Below are 14,519 nucleotides of genomic sequence, written 5' to 3' on the forward strand. Positions count from 1 at the left end.
CCAACGCCAGGCCCCGCCCCCTGGGACCAGGCCCCACCCTCTCGGCACCAAGCTCTTTCTCCCCCACCCGGCTTTTGTTTGCAGTTATTTCCAACGCCGCACTTTCTCCTTCCACATCTTTATCCGTCCTTTTTCCCTTTTCTTTTTACTCTTTCCCCATTCCCCAGCCCTTCTCTTTTCCCCAGACTCTAAAAGGAAAAAAACCCAACAACGATGGAGGAATGTGTGGCAGAGGGTTCCAAGTAATCCTGGTGCCTAGATAGACAACCAGGTGGGATGGCTCTGCCCTGCTCAGAGTGTGCCCACACGCGTATGTAGGGACAACTGTGCCAGACACCCCCATTTTTCACTTCTTAGGGCGTGTGGAGATTTTTCCATGTCAGTACCAGGGGAGCCACCTTGTTCCTGTAAATCTCCGGGGTGGCATCGAACTCTCATATTCCAGTTTGCCTCCTAGCCCGAGCTTGCGGCCTCCCGGGCTTGCTCTGATCCCAAATCTCTCCCTTTCCCTTCTCTCTCACCCGCTCCTCCTAGTTTTTCCAGTTTTCTCTCTTCATCTTTCAGACCCCTGGGTGGCGGGTATCCGTCTGCAGGGCGAGTGCCCTTTCCTGTTCTTAGGCATCTGCACGTGTGTTGGGGGCAAGGGCTTCTTGCTGGAGACTGGCCTGTCCCCTGCGGGGCTGGAGTGAACTCCTCATCCTGAGCCTCGGTGTCCTCTGCAGGGGAACCACAGCTGGGTAGGGGAGCAGGGGACACAGACCTGACCTGCCAGGACACGGGTGGGGGTGGGGCTATTCCTGGGATGGCTCCCTGAGGGTTTAGAGGTCGGCCTGGAACCCTTGTGCCTCTGGCTGCCGAGGAAGGGATGGCGGAAGAATCTGACTGTGCAGCGTCTGAGGCTGAGGGACCTTCCGTGTCACCTCCTCCTGCTCACTGGTGCTTTTCCATCCAACTCCCTGTGGGATTGTCCCTGAAGCCCCAGCATGCTGGTGAGGAAACTGGCCCGGGGACATTCAGTGACTGCTGGGCCCCCTAAATCCCCCCTGCTGGCCCTGCTGGCCCCCTCAAAGGACCACCTTGCTTCTGTTTCAGCTTTCCCGAAAGCCATCCTGGCCCCGTCTGCCATCCTGCAGCCCCGGCAGCCTCTCCCCAAGTCACTCCAGCTGCTTCCAGAGGCAGGCCGGCCTGTGCTGTCCCCAGGACACAGCCCTCCTTCCGGGGCTCCGGGGCCACCAGCCGGAGTCAGGACCACCCGCCTGCCGTCCCCCTCCCCCCCACTCTCCACACCCTCCCCTTCTGTCCCTTCACGGCTGCTCTCCACCCTGGTGGCCACCCCAGGGCTTACGGCCTCCCTGCTGAGGACCCTCAGACCTCCCTCACTCCTCGAGGGAGAGGTGGTAGGAACCCCTTCCTCGCCCAGGGGCCCCGAGGTCCCCCAGCTGACAACTGGGCGCTCTCCTTGCTGGCACCTGGGAGCCATGTATGAATCAGGGAGCCGTTGGACAGAGCCTGGGTGTGCCCAGTGCTGGTGCGAGGTGGGTGTGAGGGGTCCCTGGAGCTGCCCTGGCGTGGCGTCTGGGGCCTTGTGGTGGCTGTAACTCTGGCTTGTTTCCAGGATGGGGAAGTGACCTGTGAACAGGTGAGGTGTGAAGCTGCTTGTTCGCACCCGATTCCCTCCAGAGATGGGAGATGCTGCCCATCGTGCACAGGTGAGAGCCGTGCCAGGAGGGCACTGTCCTGTCTCTCCCCTGCCTCCAAACTCCTGCAGCCAAAAGGCTGTCTCTAACTTTGGTGTATATTAGCATCACTTGGAGAGCTTATTAAAACACAGTTCCTGGCCCCGGGGCAGTGGCTCATGCCTATAATCCTAGCACTTTGGGAGACTGAGGTGGGAGGATTGCTTGACCTCAGGAGTTCGAGACCAGCCTGAGCAACATAGCCAAATCTCCATCTCTACAAAAAAATTTTAAAAATTAACCAAGTGCAGTGGTGCACGTCTGTAGTCCCAGCTACTTGGCAGGCTGAGACGTGAGGATAGCTTGAGCCCAGGCATTTGAGACTGCAGTGAACTATGATCCCATCACTGTACTCCAGAGTGAGACCCTATCTCAAAAAACAAAACCAACAAAAAAATCCGTAGATCTCTGGCTCCCACCCCAGAGTTTCTAATTCAGCAGGTCTGGGATAGGGCCTGAGAATGTGTATTTCTGGCAAGCTCCCAGGTGACACTGACACAGCTGGTCTGGGGACTGCACTTTATCTTCTGAGTCTCCTCTCTGAGCTTCATTCATTCATGTATTCATTCATTCTGTGGGCCTCTCCAAAGCCACTGTGCAGTCCCCTTCCCTTGCCCCAGTTCCCCTTCTCTAGTTCAAGGAGTTGTGATTTCTAAACTCTGTCCTCTTTTCGACTGTCTCCCATCTGCTTGCAGCTCTTCCTCTGCTTCCTGTTCTTTGCCTGTACGTGAATTGCTAGGGCTCTTACTAAAATGCAGATTCTGCCAGGAGTGGTGGCTCAAGCCTGTAATCCCAGCTCTTTGGGATGCCAAGGCGAGAGGGTTGCCTGAGCCCAGGGCTTCAAGACCAGCCTGGGCAACTTGGTAAGACCTCGTCTCCACAATAAAATTTTTTTTTTTGAGTTGGAGTCTCACTCTGTCATCCAGACTGGAGTGCAGTGGTGCGCTCCTGCCACCGCAGCCTCGACCTACTGGGCTCCGGCGATCCTTCTGCCTTAGCCTTCCAAGTAACTGGAACTACAGGCGTGTACTACCACACCTGGCTAATTTTTGATTTATTGTAGAGATGAGGTCTCGCCAAGTTGCCCAGGCGGGTCTCGAACCTGTGGGCTCAGGCAATCCACTCACCTCAGCCTCTCAAAGCGCTGGGATTATAGGCTGAGCCACCGAGCCCGGCTCACAATAGGTTAAAAAAAAAAAAATTAGCTGGGCATGGTGGCACATGTCTATGGTTACAACTTCTTGGAAGGCTGAGGCGGAAGGATCTCCAGAGTCCAGCAGGTGGAGACTGCAGTGGCCATGAGTGTGCCACTGCATTCCAGCCTGGGTGGACAGAGTGAGACTACAGCTCAAGAAAATACAATAAATAAAAGACAGATTACGGCTGGGCGCGGTGGCTCACGCCTGTAACCCCAGCTCTTTGGGAGGCCAAGGCTGGAGGATCATGTGAGTTCAGGAGTTCAAGAACAGCCTGGGTGACATAGTGAGACCTTGTCTCAAAAAAAGAAAACAAAAACAATTTTCAGAAAGCGGATTCTCGTTCAGTAGATCTGGGGAGGGGCCTAAGAATCTTCATTTCTCTGGTGCTCTTGGTGACCTGATGCTCAGGTTCCTGGGTATGGAGAAGCCGGTATAGTCTTCCCGAGAGCCAAAATGGTAGGCCAGATGTGGTGGCTCACACCTGCAATCCTAGTTTAGCTGGGCATGGTGGCACTTGTCCATGGTCCCAGCTCCTCAGTAGGTTGAGGTAGAAGGATCGCCTGAGCCCAGCAGGTGCTCAAGGCTGTGGTGGCTGTGAGCACACCACTGCCCTCCAGCCTGGGTGACACAGTGAGATTCCAACTCCGAAAAAAAAAGGGGGTAAAAATGGAAATGTACTTATTGATTTTCTTTTTGAGTTGGAGTCTCACTCTGTCACCTTAGCTGGAAAGCAATTGCTTGATCACAGCTCACCGTAGCCTCCAACTCCTGGACTCAAGAGATCCTCTTGTCTCAGCCTCCTGAGTAGCTGGGACTACAGGCATGAGCCACCCTGCCTGACTAAATTTTCTATTTTTTGTAGAGACAGAGTCTCGTTGTGTTACCCAGGCTAGTCTTAAACTCCCGAGCTCAGGCAGTCCTCTCACCTGAGCCTCCCAAAGTGCTGGGATTACAGGTGTGAGCCACTGTGCCTGGCCAGTATTTCCATTTTACAATGAAGACAACTGAATCCCAGCAAGGCTAGCTGACATGTCCAAGACCACTGAGGTAAACTGAACTGACAGGCCAGGTTTTGGACCCAGGCTGCCTCTCCTGCCTTCTGGAAATAAAATGCCATGTTCTCTAGACAGCTGTGGGTTTATGAGGCATGAACCCTGGGCCACCGAGCCTGATCCTTGCAGATGTCACCTGGGTAGTTCCACAGGGGTCCTGGAACCACACAATCAGGGCACCTGAATTTGCCATTCCTGGGCCTTCCGGGGCAGTGAGAGAAGGTTCCAAGTGCTTTATGCCTGGAAAAGGAGTGGGACCTCAGGCGTCTCCTTTGAAGAGGTCTGATGCCTCTGCCTCCTGCTTGCCTTTCAAAGGCTGTTTTCACAGTGGCGTCATCCGAGCCGAAGGGGACGTGTTTTCACCTCCCAACGAGAACTGCACCGTCTGTGTCTGCCTGGTAAGCATCACAAGAGCTCCAGAGCCTTGTGGCTGTTTGTTTAACCTTTAGGGGTTTCAGAGGAAAGGGAAAAAGACCAGATGTTAAAGGTGAGAGCTTGTTGAACGGAAGGGAGAGTTCTTCAGGTTGTGGAATTTGCTAGGATTTACAAGGGTAGGGAAAGTATAAGACCTGAAGGTGGAGTCAGGGAGGCTTCTGCCGAGCAGAACAGAGCCAACAGGCAAACAGGGTCCATCTGTTCAGGAAAGGGAGGGGAGGGGATGACCCTCCTTTGGAAATGTCCCACCAGGGAGACTGTTTTTCTCTCCAGGCAAAATATTTGGCAGCAAAAGAAAGGTCTCCATGTTTGGGAAGGAGAAGTCTCATGACTCCCTCCACGTTTGGGAGGGAGAAGGCTCATGTCTTGGGCCAGGTGTGGTGGCTCACACCTATAATCCCAGAACTTTGGGAGGCTGAGGCGGGAGGATTGCTTGAGCCCAGGAGTCTGAGACCAGCCTGGGCAACATAGTGAAACCTCGTCTCTACTAAAAAAAAAAAAAGCTGCATGTGGTGGTACGCACCTGTAGTCCCATCTACTCAGGAGGCTGTGGCAGAAGGATCGCCTGAACCCAGGAGGTCAAGGCTATATGAGCTGTGATTGTGTCACTGACCTCAACTCAAAAAAAAAAAAAAAAGAGAGAATATTTTGCTTTGGGTAAATTCACTCCTCCAAGAATAGTTATTAAGTACCTACTGTGTGCAGGCACCACCAGGTGCTGTCATGCGTGTTTGATTATGAGCCAGGCCTAGGTTGGTGCCTCTCATGTCTTTCTTTACTGCGTCTCTGGGCACAGGATCAGTTACTACAGGTGAAAAGACTCAGCCAGGTGCAGTTTCTCAATGCCTGTAATCCTGACACTTTGGGAGGTGGAGGCGAGAGGATTGTCCAAGTCCAGGGGTTCGAGACCAGTCTGGGCCACTTGGTGAGCCCTCATCTCTATAATAAATCAAAAAATAGACTGGTCGTGATAGTGCACGCTTGTAGTTCCAGCTACTTGGGAGGCTGAAGTGGAAGGATCATCTGAGTCCAGCAGGTCAAGGCTGCGGTGGCCGTGAGCAGCATGCCACTGCATTCCAGCCCAGGTGACAAAGTGAGACTCTGACTCAAAAAAAAAAAAAAAGAAAGAAAAAAGGAAAGACTGAGGCTGGGAGGTGGCAGAGCTGGGATTTGAACTCTGTCTGAGCAACAAGTCCGGGCTCTGTTCTCCAGCCCTCACTGCCACCCTCTGACCATCTTCAAAAGTGGCTCCTACTCTGGCATCGAAGGTGAAGCTGTGGCTGAGATCAGGCCTATGTAGACAGCTTCCGGTGCCCTTATTGAGCGATTCCTGTGTGCCGTGTAAAAGCGGAATGGTGCACTTTCATGTGTGACTTCATGGCACGTCATACTCGGTAACTTCTGGGAAAGGTGCCAATTCTACCCCCATCTCACAGATGGGGAGACTGAGGCTCAGGGGTGTGATGTGATCTGAAGTCTCTTTAGTGGAGAAGCAGATGATGGAACTTAGGTCTGGCTGACTCCAAAGTTGGGGGCTTTTGATCTTTTTAAATTTTATTTATTTTTTTGAGACAGGGAACTCTGTTTCCTATTCTTTGCCTGCACGTGAACTGGTGGGGCTCTTACTAAAATGCAGGTTCTGGCCGGGCGCGGTGGCTCACACTTGTCATCCCAGCATTTTGGGAGGCCGAGGCTGGAGGATTGCGTGAGTTCAGGAGTTCCAGAGCAGCCTGGGCAACATAGTGAGACCCTATCTCAAAAAAGGAGAAAGAAAATGATATTTAGAAAGCAGATTCTCATTCAGTAGGTCTGGGGAGCGGCCTAAGAATCTTAGGCGAGAGTGACACCGTCATGGCTCATTGCAGCCTCGACCTACTGAACTCAAGCAAACTGCCTGTCCCAACCTCCTGAATAGCTGGAACCATAGACTAGCTGGGAATATAGGCATGTGCCAACATGCCCAGCTATTTTTTTTTTAAAGAGGATCTTGCTATGTTGCCCAGTTGGTCTTGAACTCCTGGCCTCAAGCAGTCCTCCTTCCTCTGTTTCGCAAAGTGCTGGGATTATAAGCATGAGCCACCACACCCAACCAGGGCTTTCTGGTCTTAAAGTCAAATTTTTTTTTTTTTTTTTTTTGCGTTGGAGTCTCACTCCATCGCCCAGGCTAGAGTGCAATGGCATGCTCACGACCACCCCAGCGTCAACCTGCTGGGCTCCGGGCAATCCTTCCACCTCAGCCTTCCAAGTAACCAGAACTACAAGCGTGTGCTACCACGCCCTGCTCATTTCTTGATTTATTGTAGAGACGAGGTCTCGTCAAGTTGCCCGGGCTGCTCTCAAACCTGTGGGCTCAAGCAGTCCCCTCGCCTCGGCCTCCCAAAGTGCTGGGATGACAGGCTGAGCTACCATGCCCGGCCAACATCAAATTCTAAAAACTTATTTTGAAATTTAATTCTTTGAGTAGCCAGTCGGAGCCAGTTTATTCACAACTTGGAGGGGGCTTAGGGGGAGTGTGTGAGCCTCCTTCCGTGCAGGGTCATCTCTGGTCTCTGAACCCTTCCAGAGCTTCCAGGCACATCTGCATAAGGAAGCACGCTCTGCCCCCTGGCCTGCCCTCGCCTTTTTCATGTGGCAAGGTGGGGATTTTTTTTTTTTTTTTTTGAGTTGGAGTCTCACTCTGTTGCCCAGGCTGAAGTGCAGTGGCACGCTCATGGCCACTGTAGCCTCGACCTGCTGGATTCAGGTGATCCTTCCGCCTCAGCCTTCCAAGTAGCTGGAACTACAGGCGTGCGCCACCACGCCCTGCTAATTTTTTGATTTATTGTAGAGATGAGGTCTCACCAAGTTGCCCAGGCCTGGCCTCGAACCCGTGGGCTCAGGCAATCCTCCCGCCTCACTTTCCCAAAGTACTGGGATTGCAGGCATGAGCCTCCACGCCCAGCCAGCAAGGGGTACATTCTTAACCACAGAGCATGTCCCTGTGATCACGGCAGCGTTTAGAGTTCCCTGAGGGCCTCTTGAGAGCTGTACTGTTGGGAAAGCATGGTGTGAAACAGGGAAGGAGCCCAGGGTTGCCCTCACAGCCCTGAAGCTGTCTCTTGTCCCTCTTCAGGCCGGAAATGTATCCTGCATCTCACCTGAGTGTCCCCCCGGCCCCTGTCAGGCCACCCCACAGTCGGATTGCTGTACTTGTGTTCCAGGTAAGTGACACTCCTGGGGGCATTTTGCTTTTCTGAGCGTGCAGGGTAGGTATGTGTTTAGAGCATGTGGTGGGGTGGGCAGGGTGAGTGACGGAGAGAGGAGGGAGGTGGTTTCTGCTTTAGAAACTGAGATCTAGTGAAGCATTTCAAATGCCCATTTTTGTTTTTGAGTCAGGGTCTCTGTTGCCTAGGCCGCAGTGGCACAATCATGGTTCACCGCAGCCTCAAATTCCTTGGCTTAGGCGGTCCTTCCACATCAGCCTCCTGAGTTGCTGGGATTACAGGCGTGCACTTGGCTAATTTTTTTTATGTTTTGCAGAGACGAGGTCTCGATGTGTTGCCCAGGTTGGTCTCAAACTCCTGGGCTCAAGCAGCTCTCCTTCCTCGGCCTCCCCAAATGCTGGGATTACAGGTGTGAGTCACCGCGTTCAGCATAGTGCCCTGATTTTTTTTTGAGTTGGAGTCTCTCACACTGTCGCCCAGGCTGGCATGCATTGGCATGCTTACAGCTACCTCAGTCTCAACCTGCTGGGCTCAGGCGATCCTTCCATCTCAGCCTTCTAGGTAGCTGGAACCACAGGCATGCACCACCACACCTGGCTCATTTTTTGATTTATTATAGAGATGAGGTCTCGCCAAGTTGCCCGTGGACTCAGGCAGTCCTCTCACCTCAGCCTCCCAAAGTGCTGGGATTATAGGCTTGAGCCACCGCACCCGGCCAGTGACCTCTTTTTAGTGAGCACCTACCATGTGCACAGCAGCTGGATGCTAGACCTTGCTTGCTTATGTCCCAGCCTGTCCCCTGCCCAAGGCGTCTTGAGCGTAGGCAGGAGGGGATTTGACTCCATCCTGGGCATTGCTGTGTCTCAGGGTGCGGCAGGGGAGGGGGCTCTCCTTAAGTACTAGCAAGTTGGTCCTTTGTTAAACTCATGCCTCCCTTTCCTGGGACGGCCTCGTCATGGTCACGGATACTCCCTGCTGGCCCCGTGCCCCTGCCGCGTGAGACGCTTGCTGGCACCTAATTTCACTGAATCTTTACATGGCCATACGTAGATGAGAAAACTGAGACCTCAGGCGGTCAAGACATTGCCCAGAGACACACAGCCAGTTAGTAACGGACCAGTACTTACACTCAGGTCTGCCTGAATTCAGAGCTGGTGTCTCTTTAGGCCGCTTTTTCCCTTTGGTTTTTTTTTTTGATTCGCGGTCTCACTCTGTTGTCCCATTCCGAGACCTTTGTCTTGGACATCGGGGGCAGTTTCTCTTCTTTTTTTTCTTTTACTCTTTAGTTATTCAGGGCTTCCCCTGCCTCTTTGGAAGGGCCTCACTTTTTTTGTGCTTCATTCTGGTTTTTGTTTGTTTTTTGTTTTGAGACAGGGTCTCGCTTTGTCTCCCAGGATGGAGCACAATGGCACGCTCACAGCTCACTGCAGCCTCGACTTCTGGGCTCGGACCATCCTCCTGCCTCAGCCTCCTGAGTAGCTGGGGCTACACTCGCATGTCCCCAGGCTAACTTTTAAAATTTTTTTTTGTAGAGATGGGGGTCTCACTATGTTGCCCAGGCTGGTCTCAAACTCAGTCGTCCCACCTCAGCCTCCTAAAGTGATGGTATTACAGGCATGAGCCACCGCACCTCGCAGAAAGAACTCTGTTGGTTTCTGAGTAGTGACTTAGTTTGTGTCTTGGGTTACAGGGGAGGAAGTGCCTTGGGCTCCAGGGCACGGAGCGTGCTGTGGACCGTTGTGGGCTGCCCCGACCCCCACCCCCTCGTTCCCCTTTTTCTTTAGCTGCTCAAAGGCCTTGAGCTGCTTCTCCCTTTCTCTTCTGCAGTGAGATGCTATTTCCACGGGCGGTGGTACGCGGACGGGGCCATGTTCAGTGGGGGTGGTGACGAGTGTACTACCTGTGTCTGCCAGGTAGGGCGACTGAGCGTCCTGGAGCCTGTGGAGCTGGGTGACTCGGGGAGTGGGGCAGGACACAGAACTATACCCAGGATGACGACCAGGAGAAGGATAACCTGCCGTGCAGCGAAGGGAAACTGAAGCAGCACAGCAGTCACAGAGTTCTCCTAGGATTTCCTACAGTCGTCTTCAAGTTCAAGTTCATCCTTCAGCATTCCTTTTTTTTTTTTTTTTTTGAGTTGGAGTCTCACTCTGTCGCCCAGACTGGAGTGCAGTGGCAGGGTCACAGCCACCGCAGCCGCCACCTACTGGGCTCAGGCGATCCTTCCACCTCAGCCTTCCAAGTAGCTGGAACTAGAGGCACGCACTACCATGCCCGGCTTATATTTTGATTTATTGTAGAGACGAGGTCTCACCATGTTGCCCAGGCTGGTCTCAAACCCCTAGGCTCAACAATCCTCTTGCCTCGGCCTCCCAAAGTGCTGGGATGACAGGCTGAGCCACTGTGCCCGGCTAGCACTGCTATTTATAGAGCACCGACTGTGTGCTGGGGGCAGGGTTAAGCACAAGACAGCCCTGGCCCTCTGGGTCAGGAAACCCACAGCCTAGGCGGGTGATGACCAGGTAACTGGGGTTCCTGAAGCCTTTTTGCAGGGCAGGGTGCTGAGTGGAGGCCTGGAGGATGGCGGGGACTGATGAGGTGAGGAGCTGAGGGCGCCATGCCCGGCAGAGGGCAGAGGACGAGACGGCCTTTGTGGCTGGAGCACAGAGGGGGATGGAGTGGAGGCAGGAGGGCAGGGTGCTTAGTGGAGGCCTGGAGGATGGCGGGGACTGATGAGGTGAGGAGCTGAGGGCGCCATGCCCGGCAGAGGGCAGAGGACGAGACGGCCTTTGTGGCTGGAGCACAGAGGGGGATGGAGTGGAGGCAGGAGGCCAGGCTGCACGCAGAGGCCATGTCTAGGCTTGGGCTAGAAGCAGGGTCTGTGTAGGGACTTCCCAAGGGAGTGCTCCCAGGAGAAACCGTTGAGGGCTGCGGGCGGGCACGGGAGGACGCCCGACAAAGCTGTGGACTCAACCCTGGTCCAGGGGGAGCTCTGGAGGGTGGGCCATGCCAGGGATCTGTGTCAGTGTGTTATATAGACTCGGTGTGCTCCCCAGGGAGTCCTGGGCGGGCGGAGTGACCATCCAGGCCTCCCTGGAAGATGCAGCTCTGTCAGCCAAGGATAGTCCTTTTTTTTGTTTTTGAGTTGGGATCTCGCTCTGTCACCCAGGCCAGATGGCAGTGGCACAGTCTCGGCTTACCGCAGCCTCGACCTCCTGGGCTTAGGTGGTCCTTGTGTCTCAGCTTCCTGAGCAGCTGGGACTACAGGCATGTGCCACCATGTCCGGCTTATTTTTTAAAATTTTTGTAGAGACGTCTTGCTATGTTGCCCAGGCTACTCTTGAACTCCTGGGTTCCTCCTGCCTGAGCCTCCCAAGCAACTGAGACTACAGGCACACGCCACCATGTCTGGCTCAATCTTAAAATTTTTTTGGTCTCACTGTGTTGCCCAAGCTGATCTCAAACTCCTGGGTTCAAGCAGTCCTCTCGCCCTGGCCTCCCAAAGTGCTGGGATTACAAGTGTGAGCCCCCATACCTAGCCCCCAAAGGCAGTATTTGAGGAGGGGACCTGGGTGAGTTCTGATACAGTCCTGAAGGGCTCTGCTAACTCACTAAGGGCTTTGGACTCCACAAGGCTGTAGAAAGCCTTTATCCGGTGGAGTGATGGACCACTTGGGTGCCCAAGAAAGTTCTCTGGCTGCAGAGCGAGAGCAGGTTGGAAGAGCCAGAGTGGAAGGCAGTGGTAGGGCTCAGATGAGAGCATATTTCATTTTATTTTGCGTAGGTGGAGTCTTGCTGTGTTGTCCAGGCAGCAGGGAGGCTGGGAGATGGTGGCGGCCCTGCACACTCCCTGGACCTCTCCCAGCCTCACTTCACTGGCCCCCAGTGAAGGACTCGCCCATCCCTCCCTGCTTCCTGGGGATTTCTTTGTCACTTTCGCTTGAGGGGTCGGAGGGCCGTGGCAGCCTGCCGGCCCCCTCGGTGGCCCGGTGGGGAGCTGCCCTCACTGGCCCGTGGCCCTCGGCTCTCTTGCAGAGTGGGGAGGTGGAGTGTTCCTTCACCCCATGCCCGGAGCTGGCCTGCCCCCGGGAGGAGTGGCAGCTGGGCCCAGGACAGTGCTGCTTCACCTGCCGGGAGCCCACGCCCACCACAGGTAAGCCGCCCCGGCTGCGGCCGGCACAGGGCTTGACGACCCGGAGGGGTCAAGTGTGTGTGTCTGTGTGTACATGTGGTGTGTGTGTGTGTACATGTGTCTTTGCGTATTTGTATATGTCTGTATTTTGCATAGTGTGTCTGTGTGAGCGTACGTCTGTGTATGTGAGTTGTGTCTATGTGAGTTGTGTCTGTGTGAGTGTGTTTTGTATCTATTGTGTCTATACGTGAACGTGTAAATGTATGTTTGTACGAATGTGTCTGTGAGTATAAGTTTGCCTCTGTGTGTTTTTGTGTGGATGTGCCTGTGTGGGCATGCGTGTTTGTTGTGTCTGTGAGTATATAAGTGTACATTTGTATGAGGGTGTCTGTGAGTATAAGTTTGTGTGTCTGTATGTGAGTGGTATTTGTGGCTGTGGGTCTAGGTGTACGTTTGTATGAGTGTGTCTGTAGTGTCTGTGTGTCTGTGTGTGTATGAGTGGTAGGTGTACGTTTGTATGAGTGTGTGAGTGCATTTGTGTTTGTGTGTGTGTGAGTGGTATCTATGTGTGTATCTGTCATGTCTGTTGAGTAAGTATAAGTGTGTGTGTGTTTGTTTTGGTTTTGTTTTGCTTTGTTTTGAGTCAGAGTCTCACTTTGTCGCCCAGGCTAGAGTACAGTGGCACACTCATGGCCACCGCAGTCTCAACCTGCTGGGCTCAGGCGATCCTTCTGTCTCAGCCTTCCAAGTAGCTGGAATTACAGGCATGCGCCACTACACCTGGTTAATTTTTTGATTTATTGTAGAGATGAGGTCTCACCAAGTTCCCAGGTTGGTCTCAAACTCGTGGGCTCAGGTAGTCCTCTCACCTCGACCTTCTGGAGTGCTAGGATTATAGACGTGAGCCACTGTGCCCGGCTGTGTGTGTGTGTGTGTGTGTGTGTGTGTGTGTGTGTGTGTGTGTGTACGTAACTAGTATCTGTGTGAGTATGTGTGTTTGTGTGTAAGTGCACATTTGTATGAGGGTGTCTGTGAGTGCGTTTGTGTGTCTGTGTGAGTGGTATCTGTGTGGGCGTATGCGTTGTCTGTTCTTGGTGGAGGCCACTGGAGGCCATGTGGCCACATCTCTCCTCCGTTTGTCCCCGGCCAGGCTGCGCTCTGGACGACAACGGGGTCGAGTTTCCGGTTGGACAGATTTGGTCGCCCGGCGACCCCTGTGAGTTGTGCGTCTGCCAGGTGAATGACAACCTGCTCGCCTTCAGTGGCTTCACCCCTACCCTGCCTGTGCACCAGTCCCAGGTCCCTGCCCTGCAGAGGCTGGGTCCCTCAGGCCGGCTCAGTCTCTCTCCGGGCTGTCAGGTTCCACTTCTGTAGGAACCGTTGGGGGCATAGCCACTCCTGTCCTCAGGAGAGGTGTCAGGACAGTGGAGCTCGGCCGTTACCTTAAGAATTGTGTGACACATTGCACTTGTGCAGGGGGCTGCTTGGCACGGGGGGTTGGAACAGGGGTCCCCATGGGAAGCTGTCCTGGGGTGTGGATAACTGAGGGGACGGGCAGCCCAAGACCTGAGTGTTCAGCCCATTGCTATGAAATTGCACCGTTTTCTTCCTGAACCATGACTCATGTGACCTCGCCTTTTCAGAAATGGGCAAGGTACAGGCGTTTGAGAGCCTGATGGACAGCGGTGCAGACGCAGTGACTGACCAAGAAACAATAGTCTTAGCCTCCTTATTTAAGTACACACTGGCTTTCCTTTCTGCTTTATGTATTTATTTATTTTGAGAGGGGCTGGAGTGCAGTGGTATGATCAGAACTCACTGCTACCTCAACTTCTTGGTCTCAAGCGATCCTCCCACCTCAGCCTCCCGAGTTGCTAAGACTACAGGTCTGTGTCACCATGCCTGGCTAATTTTCTCATGTTTATTTTGTAAAGATGGGGCCTTATTATGTTGCCCGGGCTGGGGTCTGGAGCTCCCGGGCTCAAGTGATTCTCCTACCTTGGTCTCCTAAAGTGCTGAGATCATGGATGTGAGCCACTATGTCCAGCCTTTTTTCTACTTTATTTTTTTTAATTGTTTTTATTTTTTCAGGTGGAATCTCACTCTGTCGCCCAGGCTAGAGGGCAGTGGTAAGCTTACAACCACCGCAGCTTTGACCTGCTGGGCTCAGGTGATCTTTCTGCCTCAGCCTTCCAAGTAGTGGTAACTATAGGCATGTGCTACCACGCCCAGCTAATTTTTTGATTTCTTGTAGAGAAGAGGTCTTGCCAAGTTGCCCAGGTTGGTCTTGAACCTGTGAGCTCAGGCAGTCCTCTCACCTTGGCCTTCCAGAGTGCTGGGATTTTGTGTGTGAGCCACTGCACCTGGCCTCTTTTTTTCCTACTTTCAAAGGGCTTTGCAACCCTTACAGGTTTATTTCTGAAAATGAAATCCTTATCTGAGCATCGTGGTCGGCATTCCCCGGGATCCCCTTTCAGACATGTACCCTCTCAGGGCCTGGCCCAACCCCTACACACTCACAGCTCTCTGGGTAACTTGTGTGCCCTGTCATGTGGGAGAAGCCCAACCTGGGAGCCTTGGAACCATTTGTTAAAAACTGTAGATCCTTCCAAGGCTCAGGCATGTCTCACCAGAATGAGAGTTGGGAGAACAATCTCTCCTGCGCGCTAATTTTCTCTCTCTCTTTGTTTTCGGGTTTTTTGTTTTTTGTTTTTTTTTTTTGAGTTGGAGTCTCACTCTGTCGCCTAGACTGGAGTGCAGTG

At 53.4% G+C, this 14,519-nt stretch overlaps 1 protein-coding gene across 1 annotated transcript in view; it reads left to right on the top strand.

Moving 5' to 3' along the window:
• The window catches only part of VWCE (von Willebrand factor C and EGF domains), a 38,732-nt gene that overhangs the window by 12,710 nt on the left and 11,503 nt on the right, over positions 1-14,519 (top strand). The window contains exons 9-15 of the mRNA XM_008048063.2: positions 1,093-1,535; positions 1,616-1,709; positions 4,303-4,385; positions 7,535-7,622; positions 9,453-9,538; positions 11,661-11,778; positions 12,908-12,993. Of these exons, the coding sequence (XP_008046254.2) occupies positions 1,093-1,535; positions 1,616-1,709; positions 4,303-4,385; positions 7,535-7,622; positions 9,453-9,538; positions 11,661-11,778; positions 12,908-12,993 (998 nt within the window). The remainder of the gene's footprint in view (positions 1-1,092; positions 1,536-1,615; positions 1,710-4,302; positions 4,386-7,534; positions 7,623-9,452; positions 9,539-11,660; positions 11,779-12,907; positions 12,994-14,519) is intronic.

Source organism: Carlito syrichta, unplaced genomic scaffold (genome assembly GCF_000164805.1).
Source record: "Carlito syrichta isolate Samal-C Ts95f unplaced genomic scaffold, Tarsius_syrichta-2.0.1 Scaffold120490, whole genome shotgun sequence".
In the NCBI taxonomy this organism is placed as follows: domain Eukaryota; kingdom Metazoa; phylum Chordata; class Mammalia; order Primates; family Tarsiidae; genus Carlito; species Carlito syrichta.